The sequence below is a fragment of the Daldinia vernicosa genome (genome assembly GCF_022497035.1).
Source record: "Daldinia vernicosa strain CBS 139.73 unplaced genomic scaffold F5Y00scaffold_23, whole genome shotgun sequence".
Taxonomy (NCBI): Eukaryota; Fungi; Ascomycota; class Sordariomycetes; order Xylariales; family Hypoxylaceae; genus Daldinia; species Daldinia vernicosa.
The window spans coordinates 413,312-434,138 of record NW_025953939.1 but is presented as its reverse complement, the minus strand read 5'-3'; the positions used below and the strand labels follow the sequence as shown (position 1 = coordinate 434,138).

General features: G+C 47.7%; 5 protein-coding genes across 5 annotated transcripts; 2 read left to right on the top strand and 3 right to left on the bottom strand.

The window, feature by feature from the left end:
- Positions 1-10: 10 nt before the first annotated feature.
- On the bottom strand, positions 11-4,378 carry F5Y00DRAFT_237214 (uncharacterized protein). The gene is made up of 4 exons (XM_048007788.1): positions 3,590-4,378; positions 3,203-3,405; positions 805-3,132; positions 11-749 (listed from the first exon to the last, which is right to left on the bottom strand). Exons 1-4 carry the CDS (start codon positions 3,636-3,638, stop codon positions 609-611), a joined length of 2,721 nt encoding a protein of 906 aa, XP_047864888.1. The 5' UTR covers positions 3,639-4,378; the 3' UTR covers positions 11-608.
- F5Y00DRAFT_237212 (ATP synthase F1 gamma) lies at positions 4,379-6,374 on the top strand. The gene is made up of 3 exons (XM_048007787.1): positions 4,379-4,769; positions 4,918-5,635; positions 5,704-6,374. The coding sequence occupies exons 1-3, from the start codon at positions 4,711-4,713 to the stop codon at positions 5,830-5,832; spliced, it is 906 nt and encodes a 301-aa protein (XP_047864887.1). The 5' UTR covers positions 4,379-4,710; the 3' UTR covers positions 5,833-6,374.
- A 1,061-nt stretch (positions 6,375-7,435) lies between these two features.
- F5Y00DRAFT_253161 (vacuolar protein sorting 33A-like protein) lies at positions 7,436-14,290 on the bottom strand (the record flags this gene model as incomplete). The annotated part of the gene is made up of 9 exons (XM_048010019.1): positions 7,436-9,204; positions 9,295-10,412; positions 10,505-10,682; positions 11,045-11,048; positions 11,713-11,716; positions 11,944-12,070; positions 12,130-13,731; positions 13,951-14,146; positions 14,213-14,290. The coding sequence occupies 9 exons, from the start codon at positions 14,288-14,290 to the stop codon at positions 7,436-7,438; spliced, it is 5,076 nt and encodes a 1,691-aa protein (XP_047864886.1).
- A 346-nt stretch (positions 14,291-14,636) lies between these two features.
- F5Y00DRAFT_237204 (ubiquitin conjugating enzyme) lies at positions 14,637-16,415 on the bottom strand. Its single transcript, XM_048007786.1, has 4 exons — positions 16,075-16,415; positions 15,771-16,011; positions 15,546-15,696; positions 14,637-15,488 (listed from the first exon to the last, which is right to left on the bottom strand). Exons 2-4 carry the CDS (start codon positions 15,813-15,815, stop codon positions 15,220-15,222), a joined length of 465 nt encoding a protein of 154 aa, XP_047864885.1. The 5' UTR covers positions 15,816-16,011; positions 16,075-16,415; the 3' UTR covers positions 14,637-15,219.
- A 2,033-nt stretch (positions 16,416-18,448) lies between these two features.
- F5Y00DRAFT_253159 (calcium/calmodulin-dependent protein kinase 1) lies at positions 18,449-19,821 on the top strand (the record flags this gene model as incomplete). Its single annotated transcript, XM_048010018.1, has 4 exons — positions 18,449-18,700; positions 18,766-18,922; positions 18,985-19,370; positions 19,429-19,821. The coding sequence occupies 4 exons, from the start codon at positions 18,449-18,451 to the stop codon at positions 19,819-19,821; spliced, it is 1,188 nt and encodes a 395-aa protein (XP_047864884.1).
- Positions 19,822-20,827: the final 1,006 nt, after the last annotated feature.

The following is a 20,827-nucleotide window of genomic DNA, read 5'->3' as shown; positions in this document are numbered from 1 at the left end:
AGCTGATGTGTAACGAGTAAGCGCATATATTGATTCTTGTCATGTTCTATGTTCTACCTAGTCGTGAAGAAGGCTACCTAGGTAGATAGGCTATTACCTGCGTAGATGCTACTACCCAGTCATATTGGCCTACCATTATTTCACAACGCATCCCTTCCGAATAGCCTCTAAGCACCTATGTAACAACTAGGCAGGTAGATTTGTATAACCACTACTTCGCAAAATCAGTCCAAGATGAGAAAATTAATAATGCATCGAATTCTTGTCCGTCTAGAATGACTCTCTAGAAGCGAAACAAATCGAATTATCCATGAACCGACCCCGACACTCGCACCCCCCGGAATGCACCGCGCCATGCTAAAGTACCTGGCTCGTCCGATCATGCTCGTCGATCGTAGCTGGTCATGCTGTAGAAGTGTTTTTATGCCTCCTCTCAAGCCCTTACGCCTTCTTCCTTTCCCCGGTCCACTTCTGAGACCTCCATCCCCCGCCTCTCATCTCTTTTCTAGGTCTCTCTAACCATAGAACGCCATTAGCGGGATGTGTACTATACAATAAATATACTGATGATGCGCTAGTAATAATAATAGAATAGGTAGCTCATGGCTTTAAAATTCCCAGTGATCGTCGTCCTCTATCGACTTGATAGCCCAGTTGAACTTCTCACGCAGAGTCTTAGAGAAGAACTTCTCAATAGGAACGTCAAACTTCTTGGCAAAGACAACGGTGAGACGGGGATCGATGTAGTTCTAGACACCAAGTTAGCATCCGCTTTAATGAAAGCACGTTTCCAATATAACTTACGATCTTGGAAGTGCCGAGAGCAACCTCTTTGTTTCCGTCGCGGTCGGCAGCTTGAAGCTCCAGGGTTCTAATGCGTTCTTCTATCTTCTGGATGTTGCCTTCAATCTTCTCGACGGTCGGGCCTCTTCCTTCGGCTTCGACCTTCTTAGTCTTGTTTTCTTTCTTGAATTTCTTCGCTAGTTCATCTGCAGCCTGGAGACGCTCCTTGAGCTCCTTATCAGGGAACGGCTTCTCGCCATCCTCCTGGCGCTTCTGGTTGTCTTTCTCAAACTTCTTTTGAATCTTGGTTCGCTGCTCTTCGACCAGAAAGTTTTGATGCTCTAGGATCCAAGCTTCGTTCAGATCTGGGTCCATTTCGAAGAAATCGGCCCCTTTCTTCTTCTTTTGCTTGGGGTCCACATCTAGGAGCATCTGCTTGTTTCGCCACTTCTGATACTTAAGGCCCTTGATGCGATCACTAAGCTTTTCCATCTGTGCTTCATGGCTTGCACCGACGGTCCGCTTATGGTTACAAAGAATAGCGACCTCCCGGTTGCAATCGTTGTATAGTTTGATCTTCTCCGCCATGGTAGCATCTGAGACCTTTAAGTCCCTGAGTAGGTTAGACATGGTGTAAGAAGCATTATATGTACGGAAGACCTTCGCGGTCAGACCTGCCATATAAGAGGAAAGGTGTTTGTTCAGCTGCGTAGTTGTTAGGCGATCAAAGATATCATCGCCCTCCTTCTTCGGCGGCTTCTTGAATACTCGAAGATTCTTAAACACCTGTCGATCAACAGTAACCTCATCGTAGAATCTGATACTGTCTTTACCTAAGAAATCGAAGATAACGGTATTGGGCTCTTGAAGGGTGACATGTTCGTATTTGAGCGAACAGCAACCCACGGTCTCGGCCTCGTTCTCGGTATCCTTTTCGTTACCAGCTCTCAGAGCAAACTTGTCAATTAGGTAGACAGCCGTGGCTCGTTGACGGTCAGCCATGGCTTCTGCCTTCAGATCCTTCGTATAGTCCTTGCGGATCCTTGCGATGTGTTTCTTCAACTCTCGAGCTTTCTCGAATTTCTTGAAGTCGCTCTGGCCCTTGACAGCACTGGTCGCACCAAGCATAACGTACTTGTATGAACCATTGATGTTCTCTTGCCACATTGCCAACCATGTGGCTTTGTTGTCGTGCTGAACAGCTTTCCATTTGTGGCCCTCAGGAGGGACCGGGACCTTGGCGTCCTTGCCAATGTTGATGGTAATCTGTTCAGGCATGACTCGTTTCTTGACTTTACCAGTCTTAGGGTGCTCGCCACGACCACGGAATAGCCCGGGAGGTTCGACTCGGAAGTTGCCGACCTTTTCTTTGCGACCATCCCATTTGCAGTACATATACGGGGCTTCAGCCTTATCCCTCTCCGCCTTCTCCGCCTTCTTTTCGGCAGCCGGGCGGGCCTTCTTCGCTTCGTTCTTGGCATGATAATATTCGAAGATGGGTTTGAAGTCTAGCTTGGAAAACTCTTTGATGTTGACCTTGTTGCCTTTTCGATCCGTCGCTCCACCTGTCTTGTCAAGTATCTCCTTGAAATCGCTAAAGAAATTCTTTTGGAAAGTAGGATTCTCAACGTTGTGAGTTGAGTTGAGCATCGATCCGAAAAAACCAGCAACTTCCTCAGCTTCGACATGGAGATTTACCGGAGTACCGTCGTAGATGAGCTTCACGTCTTTCGGAAGGGGTTCGTAGGCCGGAGGGAAGAGAACACCATTGTGCTCAAGAGTAGTCCACTTGACACTATCGTCCTCTTTCTTGGGGGCGTCCCACCAACGGTACTCTTCTTCCTCATCTTCACCTTCACCTTCGCCTGGCTCTTCGCTCACCTCCTTCTTGGCTTTCTTGGCGGGGGCTTTCTTAGCTGGGGTAGACTTCTCAGCCTTCACGCTAGCCTTGCTAGGAGCGGTCTTTGCCTTCTTGCGAATAGGCAAGTCGGAGTCAGACTCTTCCTTCTTGACGCCGTTGGCCTTCCCTTTTCCATTGACGCCGTTGGATGGTCGCTTTCTCCCCTTGGCACCTGCCAAGGGTACGTCGTCATCAGACTCATCCTTGGCAGCCTTCTTTGGAGTAGGTTTCTTCGATTTGGAAGCGCTCGCATTGATGGCCTTTGCTTCCTTCTCGGCATTCTTCTCGATAGCCTTCCTCTTAGAAGCAAGTTTGGCATTCAACGGCTTGTCGTCGTCCGAATCTTCTATCATAGAAGTCTCATCAGCAGCAGGTGGTAGCTTAGTCTTTCTCTTGCTGAGAATCTCATCATCGGAGTCGTCGGAAACAACTTTTCTTTGACGCTTCGCCTGATTTATGGGTTAGTATAGATGTTTTTACATTGCGGCACGGTTCCGGTGTAAACAAATCCGAACATACCAATCGCCCATCTTCGGACTCCGACGCGTCCTTGTAGCTCACGTTGTTGGTAGAAGCCCTCGACTTGCGCTTTCCATTCCCGTTTGTCTGCGGTGAAGCATCGTTGACTGGCCCGTTGCGAATGGACACAGGAGCAGGCTTCGGTTTGGTAGCGCTGTGGTTCATGGCTTTACCTTCGGTCTTGGATCTACTCGAGGTCGAGACTAAAACATTGGAAGGCGCGTTAGTAAAAGAGAGGCCGAGGAAAACTAAAGAGGTAGATATATAGGTCTAAGCTTGACGAGTGAATGAAGGAGTATGAATTTGGTAGGATGGGATGGCGCAAGGCAAGTGACACCAGTATGATAGACTATCTAGATAAGTCACAAGTAAAGAGAGTCAACTTACGATGACCGTTGGTGCGAGCCAGAGGCATGTCGTCGTCAGAGTCGGACATGTTGGGCGCGTAACGTCGGGAAGAACGTCGGGAAGTCGCGAGTGCGAAGTGTTGACTTAGCAGGGGATTCGGGTAAGAATTTAGGATTCGAGAGGTAAAGGTGCGAATAAAGAGAGCGCGAAAGACGGGTTTAAAGTGAATTTTGGGTATGGTGAATAGTAGGAGGGTGGACCACACCGTAGTGCACCACCCTGTTCTATAAGATAAAGAGGACAGACAAGTAACGAGAGTGAAGAAGGGGGAGAAAAAGTGAGATTGGGAAGGGGAGAAAAGTCAGAGACGACGAGTGTGAGGACTTGGAAAAGAAGGCTTCATTGGAAAGTCTAGCCCGTTAGCCACAGGTAGAGTCCGCTACGGATCCTATTGGCCAGGTGTTGTCCTTATGAGTGGAGAAGAGATGAGTAGGGACTGGGTAGGAAGAATCCAAGAATGCCCTGCTGCTGCGGCCGGGCTGGTCTGTTGCTACGTGCTGGACTGCTGGCTGCTGGCTGCTGGCTGCTGGGCTGGTAGAAAGTAAAGGAAAAAAAAAATGTTAGTGAACCAGGTCAAGACCAGGTAAAGAAGAACCCAAAATGGCTTAGAGTGGGTATAAGAATGATTAGATAATATACGACTGTATCTGTATGAGATGACGGGAGTCGCTTCCATCCGAATTAGTATGTACATAGGTACAACTTGTACAATACTGTGCGCAAGGATCACCAGCTAGCCTACCTGCCTGCTTAAGTGAAAGTTGAGAGAAACGAAAAAGGTACAGAGTACGGATGGATGTACGTGTAACTTAATTTGCTTTGCTTGGCTTAGTAGAAAGCGGTTCGTCTGGGCCGAGAAATTTCCGGGCGTGGGTGGGTTAGGAGGGAGAGAAAGCCGCAAGTGTGGAAAGTAAAGTGTGGCTCGGTCGGGAACTGAAGGAAAGAAGCTTTTGGTGGAAAAGTGATCAAATCGAACCTCCATCAAAATAATTGATTGATCCCCAGAGTCACCAATTGATTGCGCCTCCCCACCCCATCGCATCGCAATCAATCCTTTATCCAAGGGCTCAGGATACGACTCACCCTCCAGTTCTTCAAAGATGCTTTCAAGGGTAGCACGACCGGCTCTGAGAGCTGGAGCTGCGGCTATTCCTGCTCGGTACGTCGGATCCTCTTCGAAGTGGGATGGGATGGATTATGAGGCAATTCGCGGTGCACCCTCAAAATACACCCCGATCACGTCTAAGAATACCAATTACCAATTTTTAGAAAAGAGGGACCGCTACTAATAGTTGAATTGGCAATAGTGTCGCCAACAATGGAGCAGCTGGCTACGCTACTCTGCGAGAAATCGAAGGTCGTCTAAAGTCTATCAAGAATATCGAGAAGATCACCAACACCATGAAGATCGTGGCCTCCACCAAGTTGACCCGTGCCCAACGTGCCATGAACGACTCGAGAAAGTACGGCCAGACCTCCAACCAAGTCTTCGAATCCGCCGAGACTAAGCCCCTCGAGGGTGAGGGCAAGAAGACCTTGTACATCGTATGCAGCTCCGACAAGGGTCTTTGCGGTGGTGTTCACTCCGGCCTCTCGCGTTATATGCGCCGAGAACTGGCTACCAAGGACCAGCCCGCCGACCTGGTCCTCATTGGAGAGAAGTCCAGGGCCCAACTCAGCCGTACGAACGCAAAGAGCATCGTCCTCAGCTTCGCCGGTGTTGGAAAGGATATCCCGTCCTTCGCCGACGCCCAGGCCATCGCCGACCAGGTTACGCAGCTCCCTACCGACTACAGCGACATCAAGATCGTGCACAACAAGTTCATCAACGCTACTAGCTACGAGCCCACAGTCATCGAAGCTTTCTCGGAGGAGGCCATTGCCAACTCCCCCAACTTCTCCGCCTTCGAGGTCGACGAGGAGCTTCTGTCTAACCTCCGGGAATACGCCTTAGCTAACTCTCTCTACTGGGCTCTTGCCGAGGGACACGCCTGCGAGATCTCTGCCCGACAACAGGCTATGGACGTAAGTTTAACCCGTCAACCATAACATTATCAAACTGTCAAGCCCCCCGCCTCTAACCTTCTTCATAGAACGCCTCCAAGAACGCCGGTGAGATGATCAGCAAGTACCAGATTCTTTTCAACCGAACTCGTCAAGCCGTCATTACAGGCGAACTGGTCGAAATCATCACTGGTGCCACCGCCTCGGAGGACATGTAGAGCGGGTGATAGAAAAATAGATGGGGTGGTGAATAATCCAATCGCATCTTCCCTTTGTATCAAAGTACCCTAAGCAAAACCTCGGCGCTGTCGCCTTGGATGTATCAATTCAATGAACTAGTTCCTCAGCCCTACTTGCCCTCTTTGTCCTCTTTGTTTTATGTGACGCAGTTCTGCATCCGACTTAAAACATCAACCTACCCCTAAAGCAGTGCTTGCGGACTTTCTGCGTGCGTTTAAACTATATCGACCACATCCATTCATAAGCTGAGGGGGACAGACTATTTCGCTACCCGTATCATTTTCGACTACTCATGCTTTGGCGTTTGTATATCCGCTTAACTAGTTGATATAATACGAGATAGATAGACAGGTTTGTCCCTATGCCTTCAACAAACAAACATCACTATATCCTTAGAGTATATCCACCAGCTGAGATGTGTCTTGACTGACACGTCGCATAGAAGCCCCTAACCTAGGCCCTTTTGCCAGCATCAATTTAGATAGATACTCAGACAAACCATGACAGATTCAGAAGCACCCTCCCGCTACATTACGGGTATGTATAGATAAGTACCTAGTTCATAGCAAAGATGCTACCTGCCTACCTACCTAGGTAAGTAACTAGCCCTATGAAATTACTTAGGAACATGTAGCAAGGTCTATGACGTTATTCCAACATGTTTACCCTGTAGTCTACAAGAATACCAGGGCTTTTGCTAACTACCTACCTACCTAGTAGGCAGTATATTAGATAGTTACCTACATAACCTAATACCGTATGTAGGTACATAAGTTTCCTAAACCCCAACATCCATCCACCCTGTTTGTCGCCTACTAGGTCAGACAGACTGCAAGGATTTCTCAAGATGATAGCATACGGCTACACGCAGCAAAGGGCATGGGCGCATTCTCAGACCATTTGCTTCTACTACGTAGAAGGGGTTCGCGCTGTCTGTCGCTTGCCCGTCGGTATATCCGACGACCTCCTAGCCTACCTAGGGCAGCATCACGAGCCAGGTTACCAACTTCTCAGATTCCTAGTCCTTAAGGTCAATAAGTAGTCAAGTGATCTAGCGAATCACGAATTCATAGCCATATTCACTTCCGTTGAGAAATATGAGAGTAGAAAAAAAGCCCTAGGGGAAAACGCTTGGGTATAATAATCTAACTAGCTCAAGTCACCAACGTCACTACCTAGGTACTTACGTCAAAGACACAAATCACAATCACATCCAAGCAAAAAGAAACATATATGATAAAACGCATCGCAATAAACGTATTTCAGAGGCCCCGTGTTAGGCTTCAAGCAGAGAGCCCTTGGACCTCAGCAGCTATGTACTTCAGGAACCATCATCACACGCCGTCCCCAACGCCTCCTATGACTACTTCCGATGCAAAGCCTGTACGCCAACGACAACGTAAATGTGCCTAACCCCCTATACGCGCCAGCCGGTGGGCCGGCGCCTCGTAGTAAATCTTTTTGTACAACTCCTACCCCTCTAAATCGAGGTATCATCCCAGAGTTTTGGTTATGTATAGGTACTTTAACGTATGTATGTAATCGAAAAGGGAGCGGGCGTATTGCCCTAGCTCCAGAGTTTTACTCCATGTCGATATCACTTCCCTCGCTCTCAGCATAGTTGCTGACCTTAGCGCGTCTCCGTTCCCTTCCGCTCTCACTAGCAGGGCTTCCCTCGTCCTGGAGCACGAGCTTATGGTCTTTTTCATATTCGCCCCTTACTACGGGGTAACGCTGATCCCACTCCTTGACCTTCGCTTCCCAGGCCTTTAATGCTTCGTTATACTTCTGCTTTTGATCGGACGCTTGATCTTCAAACGGCTTTCGATCCTCAGGAGTCGCCTCCTTCCACATTTTACTTGTCATGACTCGTACTTCGTTTGGGCCCGGCTTGCCCTTACCAGCTCGCCGGCCCTCTGCACACCGCTTGCGTGCCGTCTCGAAGAATGCCTTACTATATAGGAGATAGGCATTTCCCGCAACTTTCTGAGGTCGCCAAGGCCGTTCCCCGATTTGCGCTATGACATGTCGCCAAGCGGCAGCTTCGTACTCATCAATACGAGCCTGTTTGTTGGATTTGGGGGAGACAACCGACGCACCATCGCCAGGCTCCTTACGCTTCAACCCCTGAGGAGAGAAGGCGGACTCTTTCCGTAGTATCAGCGGAGTGGGGACCTCAATTTGGCCGATCATAGCATCGATTACTTCCGATGCGACACGTAGTCCAGATAGGTATGCGCCATGTACTGTAGCGGGGTGAGTCTCGGTTGTGTGCTCGCCTGCGAAGAATAGGTTGCCCACTGGTTTAGCCATCGTTTGATAGTCGTCCGGACGCATCGAAGGGCCGGCAGAGGAATAAGACCCTCGCGCAAATTTGTCAGAACCCCAGCGTGTGACGATCGAATGGACTGGTTGGGGAACTTTAGCACCATATACGCTCCGTAGGACCTCGGTGGCTTCAGCCACGAGCTCATCATTATTAGTATGTTCAGTATCAAAGCCAGCGTCCCCAGCCATCAGCCCAATAAGTACTGGGATGCCGCTTGTATTTGATGTGTTAAACCACTGGAAGCAACGCCCACGCTGTGAAGTGTACTCAGACTGCTTAAGGCTGTGGCGAGAATTTGGAGTTCGTAGGCAACCGAATATGTCTCTGCTCGTATCCCAAAAAGCCTCTGCGTAGACTAGAATAATCTTGTTAAGGATGCCGTAACCCAAGCGAGTAATAGCGCCTGCTTTGGAAGGCGGCAGAGGAGGATTAAATTCAACATTGCCATGCTTGAGAACTCCGAGAGGAATTGTAGACACCACATAGTCTGCCTCAAAGGTCGAGCCATCTTCGCATTCGACGCGTGCAGCTCTTAGTCCATCGGGATCGTAGAATATTTGTTTGACGCTGGTGTTCTTCCGAACGTCTAGTCGAGAAGGCATATTTGCCAGACCCCATGCGACATCTTGGTAGCCACCGATTACCATTGTGTGTTTGCCTTCCCACTCATTACCAGCATCGATATCCCAGCCTCCGATACTCAGCTGATTGTAATTGGCCGCGTTGCTATACTCGAGATTGGCTATGTGCCAATTCATAAGTCGAAAATCTTGGGGTGTAAGATCAACGATATTCTTGTACTGCGCAATTGCCTCGTCCATGACAGAACCAAGAGTGGCATCAGGAGCTTTGGCTGCTGCCTCAAGGTCTAGATCGTAGTCCTCGGTCACATGTTCCTTGAGCGCCCAACCCATCAAACGTGCTTTGAAGGCTGCCTTGAGGGTAGCTGGGGTACCCGGCTCAACGTGAGTCCTACCGGTTGCTCGGTCCGTAGAGACGGGGACGAGACTAATTTGGGGCCCTAAACTCTGCTCCGAGACAGGTGGTGCTTGCGGGAGAGCGGCTGTTGCCTCTTCGACCTGAGCGATAGTCTTTTGGCCTTCGGCTGAACTATCTCGGCCTTCATCCATTAGGTCCTTGTTGCCTTCAATGAGTTTGGACGGCGGGTTCTTAAACTTATAGTCGCTTACTCGTTCAAGACAATCGTTGTAGAGCTTTTCGACAAGACGATCCCGTATATCGTCGACGGCCTTGCCATTGGCATCATAGAGGGTAGTGTCAGGTCGTAAAGCATAATAAGGCAAGGCCATCTGCCCTCTCACAAGAATATTTAGCGGATTGCCTCGCTCAAATCCAGTGATAATCATGCCTCCACACTCTACACTATGCCGCCGGCCCTGAAATCCTATCAGATGTTGACTCTTGCTACCATCTAGTGCACGTGAGTACACACGACCGCCTAGGCGATTTCGACCCTCGAGGACAATTACCCTCGGAGCTTCCTCTCCCAAATGCTGAAACCGTTTATCATATTGGCCAAATAAGCTCTCTAATTGCCTCGCACAACCTAGGCCAGCCATTCCGGCACCAATGACAACTACCGTCTTTCTCTTCTTGCTCGTTTTGGTATTTACCGGCCGCTTCTGAGCTGAGGAAGCTTCTGCGCAGCCGAAGTTGATATATCCTGATCGGACGAGCCAGTCGTAGCATACGCTTGCAGCGTCAAACCACCTTAGATCTTTGGCACATCCGATAGCTTCTTCACGAGAAACCCCGATTCGAGGGTTATTCAACCATAATCGTAGGATCCCGTTTCGAATGTTCAGATAGGTAGTTACCTGGGCATGACTGAGATGGTTTCTCAACATCAAGTACTCATCCTGATGTAGAGCATAAGGATTTAGTCGAGAAGACTCGGCTGCGGCTATGCATTGGTTGGCATACTCATGCGGAGAGATGTCTGTCGGGATAGATACTCGTGGTCGAACATCGAACGGGCGTCTCTTTGTCTTAATGGTGGTTTTATTGTCGATGTGGGTCCTCGGCGGCTCTTGTAATGAATCCATATCAATCGGCGTCGTCGCTTTACTTGAATGCGACGATGACGGTGGAGATGTCAATTCTGACTGATCTGACATAGCCGAAGTTGATGACCCGAATGAATTTCCAGAGTTCTCGTGAGCCTTCGAAGACTTGGAATTTATTGACGGTGATTGACTATGATGAGACCTATTATCTGTTTAGGATATGGAAACATGATACTAGAGTTTTGAGACTATGATGGAAGTTATTATTACGGATATATCACATGAGAGACTTACGAGGGATCTTGTCGTGATACAGGCGCAGAGGCCATATTGTCCGGAGACACGTCCATACCGCCAATTCGAACAACTATTTCAGATTCTGTTTTCGGGGTGTCTCTTGAGGCAGATAGCCCAGGGTTATATGATTTGAACGAGCCCGCAAGGAGAGCTGCCGGAAGAGTTCTCGTGATATCTGCCGGAGAGGCAAGTATTGATTCTAGATGATGGTCCAATTCCTCTAAATCCATCAGAGGGCCCGACCCTATAAAATTACCCTCCTCCAACAAGACCTCCTGAGTGCTGCTCATAGCTGACGGGCTCAGATTCCGTGTTGGCCGGAGACATACACATGCATCGATATATGGGTATGAGCGAGGTCGTCCGGGATTCGTGTATGGGGAGTTTGGCCAAGACTCCCATTGAATAATTAAGTATCTCGTTTTAGAATGGTTGTAGGAAATTGACACTTAAATGTCATGCTGACTACCGCAAGTTTGTCGGCAACTTGGTCTCTGGACTCTTGCGGCCTCTAGAGAGTCTTGTTAGTCGACATACAAGACTTGCCTCATCAGATTTGAGATTTGGAGGTTTATTAAAGTATCGAATGATCACGCACAGTTAAAATAAGCGGGCCTCGGTACTGTACACTTATGAAATATAGATCTCGACTCGATTATAATCGGTTGTTGGTTTTAGGTCTCGAAAAGATTGAAGAATTGGAACGTATTGCAATGATTCGAGAGGAATTATTATTTTTTCTTTTTGCATTAATGCATTAATAGAGGTTGGAAAGATTCCCTCGGATTTTAATAACCCAATCTCGAAGGGGGAGGAGAGGGTAAGATTGATATGGACATTGGCGTATTAAGACAATGTACATACACACACATTTCAGATCTGCATAAGTAATGCCCATCTGCCCATATACTGAAAGCTCCTCCTAATCTTGCGCTAGCCCGCTAAACCCACCCTTGCCCACTTCAATTTTTGGTCTTTTAGAGCGGGTGCTCCGTGCTCCCCGCCGCTAAACTGCACGTGATCCCCTAGAGTCTTCTATGTACATACATAGTATGTATCAACGCAAAATCATCGTCTAATTGTTGATCTACAGATTCACTCATCTTCAACAATTGACCTTTGATATTCGTAGTCACTTGGTATCGTTACCTAGTGTCGTGTCGCGTCTATCAGCCGGCGATGCGCATAATGATTAGAATAAGTACAATGCTAGATATGTCCTCAATTCGCATCCGCTAATATCCCTTGGGTCTAGATCTTAATAAACCTCATTCACCTTGCCAAGCATAGGTACCATTCATTATGCCCCTACTCGCTGGACCCAGCTATTATATACCTATACATAAATCAAAAAGCCGTACTTCCCACATCATCGTACGCCGGACGCGGCTACTATCATCTTGGCGAATTTGGCACACGGGAAATAGTTGCATTACTAGGTCGTAGATGAAGCAGCAGCCGGCTTGGGTGGCTCTTTCGCAAATGATTTCTTCTCTACCGCAGCATCCATCATCTTATTCCCGCTAATGATCGAAGTCGTGCAGATTACAATATTCCTCCTACCTAAAAACATTGTTAGTTGATTTGAAAGAACATATCATAGGGGTAAACACGGTACCGACCTTCTTCCTTTTTTGCGATAAATCGCAGCGCAGCGATCTCGGTAAATGTTATTCCTCCCACGAATACAACAAACACCGTCTTCTTGTCGCCTCCTCCAGATAATAGGGCTCGAGCTTTGACTGCTTTGTCTTCGCCCTTTTGTAGCTCGTCAAACGTCTGGCCTCGCGCATGTTTCACAGCCTCCTCGAAACCTCGCCACCCTTGCGCACCGCTACTAGCGGCTGTGCTTGCGCCAGTCGTCCCGTTGCCACGTGTAATGGAAAGGAGATATTGCTTCTGCAGTATACATTGTACGAGACGGATCGAAAGGGGCGCATAGCCACTATAAACGTATGCGATATCATTGGGGTCGTGCTCATTAACTTCGTCGACGATTAAACGGAGCTGCTTTCGTAAGTAGGCGTAGTTCGTCTTCGTTTCGGTTGTCGTCCCTGAGCTGGCCATAGGGATCATGCTTGCCATAGGCGAAGCGCGAGATAAGAATAGCTGCAGCTTTTCTAAGTTAACTAAGGTTAAGAAATGTTGGTACCCGTAGCCTTCTAATATCAAGCGTCTGAAATGATCAAAGTCTTTTGCTTTGATACCACCGGATATGCATGAATATACGCATAAAAGCCTCAGTATTTCCTGCAACGGCACATGTCTTGCGATTAATTCTTCGATAGCCTCGAATTGAGAACTAGGATCGGCACCCGCAGCGAGGTTCTGTTGGACCTCTAGCATGCGACTGAATTCGTCAGTTCGTGTATGTTTCATAATCTCCTCAGCAAGCCCAGTATGTATTTTCAAGCTCTGGTGCTCTGTTTGATAGCCGGGTAACTTTTTCACAAAATCTTTAAGCTCCGCGGTCGTCCTAGATGAATGGCGACTATCATAGTCGCTTTGCAACCTTCGCGCAACCTTGTTGAGTTGTGTACCAACAATTGCGAAATTTGCATCGCGGAGTCCGTCGTAAAGTTTATCTGAAGAGTCTAATTGTATTTTACGCTTCCTCGAAGGGGCATTAGCTGTCGGAGTAGGCGCGCTCTGAGATGCGGGCTGTGGCGGAGCTCCCACGATAGTAGAATCAATATCAGCTTGATTATTCTGAATCCCCCAGATCTCATCAATCAGTCCTTCGTACGTCAGTTGTGTGAGCAAGGGCGTGACGAAATCGACTTCGCGGTCAATCAATATAACACTTTCTATCGTGTTGCTTGGTGTAAGCCCGGACCGGGTATTTTCACTCGCATCCTCCCCAGCCAGTATCTCCTGCCGCATTCTAGTGAGTAGTTCCGCCACGCGCTTCGCATTGTTGCCCTTGCCAATGACGCGCGGAAAGAATCCGTGTTTAGATTGAATTCCCATTAAGGCTCTCGCCATCAGAAACGTTGGTGTTGTATCTTTGAACAGAAAAAGGTCCCGAAAAGAGTCGTCGAGCCCTAGGGTTAGGACGTCTCGCTCAAGCGGGAAGAAATATAACGGGAGCTCTGCAATGTTGACATCGCCCAACACGCCGGCTTCCTCTAAGAGTTTATCGGATACCAGAGTACGGCGGGGTACCCAGAAGATGTGGAATTCGTGACCGGTCTGGCTTTCGCGTTGTAGCCGCTTGATATGTTCTGTACTAAATATCAGTATTTCATGAAGGTGCCTTGCTCGTCGACTCTAGCGAAGACACTACAGGTCGTGCTCATAAGATCTTCGTCTTAGGGCAATATTGACTCGTATCGTGAATTGGAAAATAATTCCATGATGCCTACTAAGAGCCCGTGGTTCTTCGGCATTGAGGGGGGTGCCGGAGGATGAGAGCGAGAGTGAGTGTGAGGGAGACGACTAACCTGCTATGGATTGAGCGTGGCGGGCAGACTCCCCTCGCGCCATAAACACGACATTGCGTTGGCTCGTGTCGGCATTCTTATTTTCGAGAATGAAGAACTTGTCTACGCCATAATCTTGAAGGGTTGATACCTTGACTACGACACCGATTGGGCCAGCCAAGCTACGCTCGATGACGAGATTCTTCTTCCCGCGAACCTAAGTAGTGGTGTTATTCCCGACTGTCCAAACAAGAAGACAGAGGTTTAAGGCAGCCTTACTTACGCCTTCGAGAAGATAAAGAAGGTCCTTTCGAGCCTTGTCTCTGATCTGTTCGGAGTCGAACCCCACATGAGGAGCCATTATGAGCTCTTCATGGGGGTGGTGCTTGTGAGCGAAAGAGACGATGTATAGAATTGGCAAGTTGTGAACTGAAAGTTGGAATTGCAACTGGAGCTTTCTGGAGGAATTACAAATTGAACTGGGGGGTAGCTTGTCAGCTTGTCAAGCTTGGGGAACTTTGGGTTAACTTGGGTAAGGTTAGGTGGGTTTGACGAGCTTATCGCTTAGTCCAATTTTAGTTAGCCCCACGGCTATGTAGATAGAGATCCGATTGTACAAGCAGGAGGGACACGACGTCACAGCTCCGCTCTATATAAAGTATGTACATGCATACTATATGTAGGTCCCTACTGTAAGTTAAATAAATGCCATACTTGAGCCATCACTGCTAGGATCTGTCTTATTGTCGTATGCATCTATCATTGTCTTGTGAATAGCTGCGTGGTCGTAAGATATTAATTTGGCTGAAAAAGGCAATATTGTTTGAATTCTACAAAGAAGCGACATCTAGCTACACCCTTATGCTAGGAAGACTATCGAAATGTTATGCATGGACCTCGGCGTCACGATTTGCTCAAGTAATAATCGGAATCGCAAAGCCAAGGTATAATCACTCAGAACGAATGACCATTATTGTAGTCGTAAAATGCCAATTGTAAAGGAATCTTTGCTCCTATGTATAATGTAGATGTCTCATATGGACGATCGCATGCTACCTATCCACGCAATACCTATCAGCTTCATGCTGCTAATATCATCAGAGGATTCGGCCTGACTGGATGAATCTCCTATACCTTTAGGTGTCCAATAAAGAGGTACCTAACGCTTCGCGAATCTAGTCCAGGCAACAGTTATGCAAGTGAAACGATGTATTTCGAGTGTCAGAGAACCGCCAAGCCGTGAAACCGCCACTGGTATCCTACCAGGAAATATAGATAGACACAATGCTTTTATACGGTGTTATCGTGATAATAGAAATCGATGTCTCGAGGTCGCAAGCGGTTTCCGCGTACAAATTCTTCGTCGCCGGGTGGACGCTCGTTCTTGGTGTTTCCTGTCAACATGCTCTGGATGCTCATGCATACGCTCTCCACGTTCTGGACAGGGCTCCATCCTTGCGACCCAAGTAAGTCGAGACATATGATTCCATTGGAGTAGATGTGAGGGTGCATGGGTATCGGGCGGGTTTCTAGCTTCACAAAGGTCACCTCGGGGGGTTCTATTACGTTCGCATTAGTTCTCCGTCTCTAGTAGAATAGATAGCGGGAGCGCCTACCAATGGGATACGAGGTGCTGAACTTGAACTTGAGACGGTATGTCTGGCCTGCATAGATAGGATTCTGGTCCAGAACTTGGATGTCGAGAAACCACTCTTCAAGGTTATCTGCAGAGACTAACGCAATACCGGGAGGCAAGCTATTCGAGATCTGAAGGCCAGAATCTTGTTAGCAATCAATGTCATATGCTGAGAACAACTATTCCTTATAAGAACCAATAATACCTTAGCTAGCTCCTTTGTCAGCCTCCTAGGACCCAAGTTGGCCATTTTGGCACGGGGAACAGGCACGCGAAGAGGCGCAAGTAGGTTGATGTTCAACGTTGAGTGGCGTTGTTCGACTTTACCGCTTATTAGGTTAACCCCCGCGATTTGAGTTGTTCACCAAACTTAAGCGGACTTCGAAGCAACCCGAAAGGGCATTAAGCGATCGGGGGCAGTTAGGGAGACAGCAGTAAAGGAAATTCTTTTCGGATATGTTAGACGGTGCACAAGGCGGTTTGGAGAGTTTAAGCTTAGGTCAAGGTACCTTGTGGATTGGAGTAGCTAACGTCAAATTGAAGTGCACATTGTCTGTCTAACCTAAGCTCCTCCGAGACCAAAGACGGCAGGTCCAAGGGAAGAAATTGACCGATCTGTTTGATATTGTATGATTTTATTGCAGGAAACAGCAAGTGAAGGTCCCCTAAAGCTCGAAATTAAAGTTGCCCCGCAAAGTCAAGTTTCAACAAAGCTACCTGAAGTAGGCGCGTAGTATTCGGCCTGACTGCCAGGTGACGTTGGTATTTATACCGACCTACCTACATGAGCATCCTATGGATCCTGGTTATCGATAAATAAGCGCCTCGCAGATGACTCCTTCCGTTAGCGTTAGCGTATAAGGCAGGAGGGAAACATCTGTATGTAAATCATAAAAATATTACTCGGGTAAGTCGAATACCTTTAACATGATGAATCTCACAACGTTATATACCTACCTTATGATCGCCTAAAGCCCAATGCATTGGAACACCTCAGTCATATACACACCTGCAACTGTTTTTCAAGTTAATATAACTAGGTATCTATGTTCTATAGGTTCCTTGCATGTGATTACACTACACCAGTTACTCATAAGCCCATTATTCTCAAAGGTGCTTACAACTTACATACATGGATATCCAAATCCAAACAAATACACACGCAGGCAAAGGATTATTTATATCCTCTTTCCTTCGAACTTCGGAAGGATCACCACGCTCAGCCACAACCATTTGTATCTTCTACATACACTAGGGAGGCAACCCAGGGATGACTTGCTGCTCGAGTATGCTGGCGAAAGCTGGTCGTGGCCGGCATTCCGGATTCCGAAGACGCGCGTGAACCAGGTTATCTAATTACACACTCAAGCCATCCATTGAATTCAATTCTTGGATGATGAGTTATTGGAGTTATCGGGTTGGGACTGCCCCAGTATTGCGGCTGAGCCGTCCTAACACATGCGCTATTGAGGGTTACTTAATAATTAATGGAATACATACACAAGCTGCCTCTCGATAGGCGCAATGCAATACGCAGTATTCACAACCCCACCTGGTTGGGCAAGGTATCCGGCAAGGCTTTTTCCGAATCTATCATATCACATCATAGGTATCGCATAGGACATATGTCAGGTATTGTACAACTAACTGTAAGGTAAGGAAGCCAAGGTAGACAGAGAGACGACTAACACAAAAACACAAAAAGGTTACCTCCAAACTCAGCCTACCTTAGGTAGCTAGGGCGTTACCTGCAAAACACATGGGATCGTAGGGTCATACCTTTGTGGACCTAACATCTAGTGTAAGGTATTGTACAGCTGGTACAGATGGACAGATATATTTCTCTCCCGTCTCTCAACTCATCATTCCATGTCCACAAATTACACAAACTACCTCATCTTCCACGTCAAGTGATTATTTATTAGTACAAGTAATTATTAAATTAAGACGGCAAACATCGGCAACTACCTTATATAAAGCAGAAAGCCCCTCGATCCAGTTTTATAAGAGTCGATCGAAATTCAGCTGTTCCTACCCTAATAATTGCAAGGACTACTAATAATTAAGAGGAGGGGTCCATCAAACGGAACCATCAGGAGGGGGGAGCCACTTCTACATACCACTTACAGATTTACCCCATAGTACAACATTTATTATCACAACAAGTACGAGTACAAGTTTCACATACGCGTATTATATGGTATTTTACTTCAAATCCTCGTACCCGTACCCAAATCAGCACCATATCCTGCTACCTAAGGTACCTAACCTACCTACATACCTATCTGACAACCCACCTGCGGCTTGCGATTCATTCATTTATTCATTCAATTTTCAAGCCCAATACATACATACATACATACATACGTCTTTACCGTATGGTACCTAACATACCATACATATCTCTGACCTGCATACATTACAGAAGGTTATCCAGAGCAGCTGAAGCCTTGTTGTCTTTTTTTAACGGCCTGTGCTTTCGTTCTCTGTAACTTGGCTCCTTTCTACTTAACTTCCTATTCTCCTTTCCCTTCTTTAAGAGGGGATCGTTCCTTTCGACTCCACGAACCTATCGGCCAAAAAAAAAGGCATACAACCAACCTAGGAAGCCCCTCACTATTCATCGATTCTCCTTATTCGCTTTACCCCACGTCGCAATGAGTTGTGAGTTCTCTCTACCATCCTCACTTGTCATCTTAGCCCCCAATGCCTAATCCAGTGTGCCTCCCCTCTCTATTTCAGGGAAAACCAACAAAGTGGTCTCGGCTATGTCCTCGTCGATTCGCTCGTTGCTGGTCTCAATCCCTTCGTCGAAGCGTTGAGTGTATAATGCCAATATAACAACCACTATTTACTAATCACGACACTCCTATAGTTAACGCGATGTTCAGCAGCCTTCGAGGCCAGCCGGAAAGTTACGAACGAAAAGCGAAGTACAGATTTGGTCGAACTCTTGGTGCGGGCACATATGGTATCGTGCGCGAAGCAGATGGCCCCAATGGCAAGGTCGCTATCAAGATCATCCTCAAGAAAAATGTCAAGGGGAACGAGCAAATGGTCTGGGACGAGCTAGATATGCTCCAGCGTCTCAAACACCCTCACATTGTTCGTTTCGTGGATTGGTTTGAGTCAAGGGTACGTCCTACCAATCCAAGTATAAGTGCTCTCGAGCGGACTTCAATTGACCCGGTTACGTATAGGATAAATGGTACATCGTCACTGAGCTCGCAACCGGCGGCGAGCTTTTCGATCGCATCTGCGAACAGGGCAAGTTCACGGAGAAGGACGCTTCACAGACCATCAGGCAGGTCCTCGACGCCGTCAGCTACCTCCACGACAGGAACGTAGTACACCGAGGTACGTAGCAAAAACAGCACCGCTAGTAGCTATATAATGGTTATCTAACTGTATGCAACTAGATCTTAAGCCCGAGAATCTCCTCTACCTCAGCAAGCACCCCGACTCCGACTTAGTCTTGGCGGATTTCGGAATTGCAAAGATGCTCGATACCATGGACGAGGTCCTCACTACAATGGCGGGGTCTTTCGGTTACGCAGCACCGGAAGTCATGCTGAAGAAAGGCCACGGCAAGCCTGTGGATATGTGGTCGTTGGGCGTCATTACTTACACTCTTCTCTGTGGTTACTCTCCCTTCCGCTCCGAAAACCTGCAGGATTTGATCGACGAATGCAGTAATGGGAAAGTGGTCTTCCACGAGCGCTACTGGAGAGATGTAAGTGACGATGCGAAGGATTTTATTATGCGCCTCTTGCAACCGAATCCGGAAGACAGGTGGTCTAGCAAGGTACGTCACGCTTATCTTCCACACCAGTTTCTACGCCCTCGTATTAATATCTCTATAGCAAGCACTTAAGCACCCCTGGCTCAGCGGCGAAAACGCCTCTGACCACAACTTGCTTCCTGAGATCAAGGCCTACATGGCCAAGGCAAGACTCCGTCGTGGTATCGAACTTGTCAAACTGGCAAACCGTATCGAGGCGCTCAAGCTTCAAGAGGACGACCCAGAGCACCCCGACTTTGCCGATGATTCAGTAGCTCCAGCCGGCCAAGGATCAGACAAGCCCCCGTCACCGAAGCAGGAGACCGGCAAGGGCAAGCTCACACGCGCGATGAAGGGTGCCATCTTCCGCGAGGTGGTCCTAGCTAAAGTCCGCGAGATGAAGGAGCAGGAGCAGACCCTAAAGGTCACGGAAGAAGCAGAAAAGGAGGCGAAGCGGAAGAGTTTCCAGGGTTGAGCAAATAACCCGAGTTTGTGCTAGACGCATCTTAGCGATATAATAGATACCCCCTTTCGTACTTGGAAGGGCAATGGGAATGGAAAGATATCAAGGACGGCATGATGAAAATCGTTTGTCACAACTGAGACATTACAGTGCAGTGCATAACAGGGCTGGCGAGATGGAAGGAAGTAGTTGGCTATTCGTTCGGGGAAGCAGTGATTCCTCGTTGTTCTTTTCTATTCCTGTTTACTCCTGATATCCGTTTCGCGTTCGGTTAGGGCTTGTCGAGCTTGGCTTTTATCCAATACTACGTTCCTCTTCGTTTCGTATAGTTCCTCCTGCGGTTGCTGATGGTTTATTATTAATGCGCCACATACGTGTGTTAATTATTTCATTCTATATCCGAGGAGGGATACTACATAAGTAGTGAGTACCTGAATAGATTGTGTAGTTGAAAGAGACCAGACCAGTTCTGTCCCATCCCAGTCCTTAGGTTTGGCCATGGTATGGTATAATTCGCATCTACGCTTCAGTTGGTTGATTCTTCACGGGTATAAGAACGGTAGGTAGGTTTGGCAGGATTATTTTACAATTAACTTAGGTCTGTATGTACGTATACGTGTGTGTAATAACGTAAATCATCAAATGTAATGTTCTCCTCCCCTCTCCCTTCTCGTTCGGTCCAGCTCCTAGGAACAGAGAGGAAGGAATATCACGGGAATCGTAATCCCGTAACGACGACAACAGACAGACATACACGTACAAATACATTTCCTCGTGCCAACTTCATCATGTCTCCGCAAGGACAGCTTCTCCTTACAGGCAGGCAGGCGGGTATATTCTACTTCCGCCTCTCGTCCTCCTTGATTTTGGCTGATTGTGCCCGTCCCGTTGGTTGGTTTGCTTTGGGCGGCCTCATAGCCGGGTATAATGATTACCGGGTGAATGATAGAAAAACAACAACAGCAACAACAACAACATGCTTCCCCCGTCGACTTTCGTGGCATGCAGCTTTGACTCC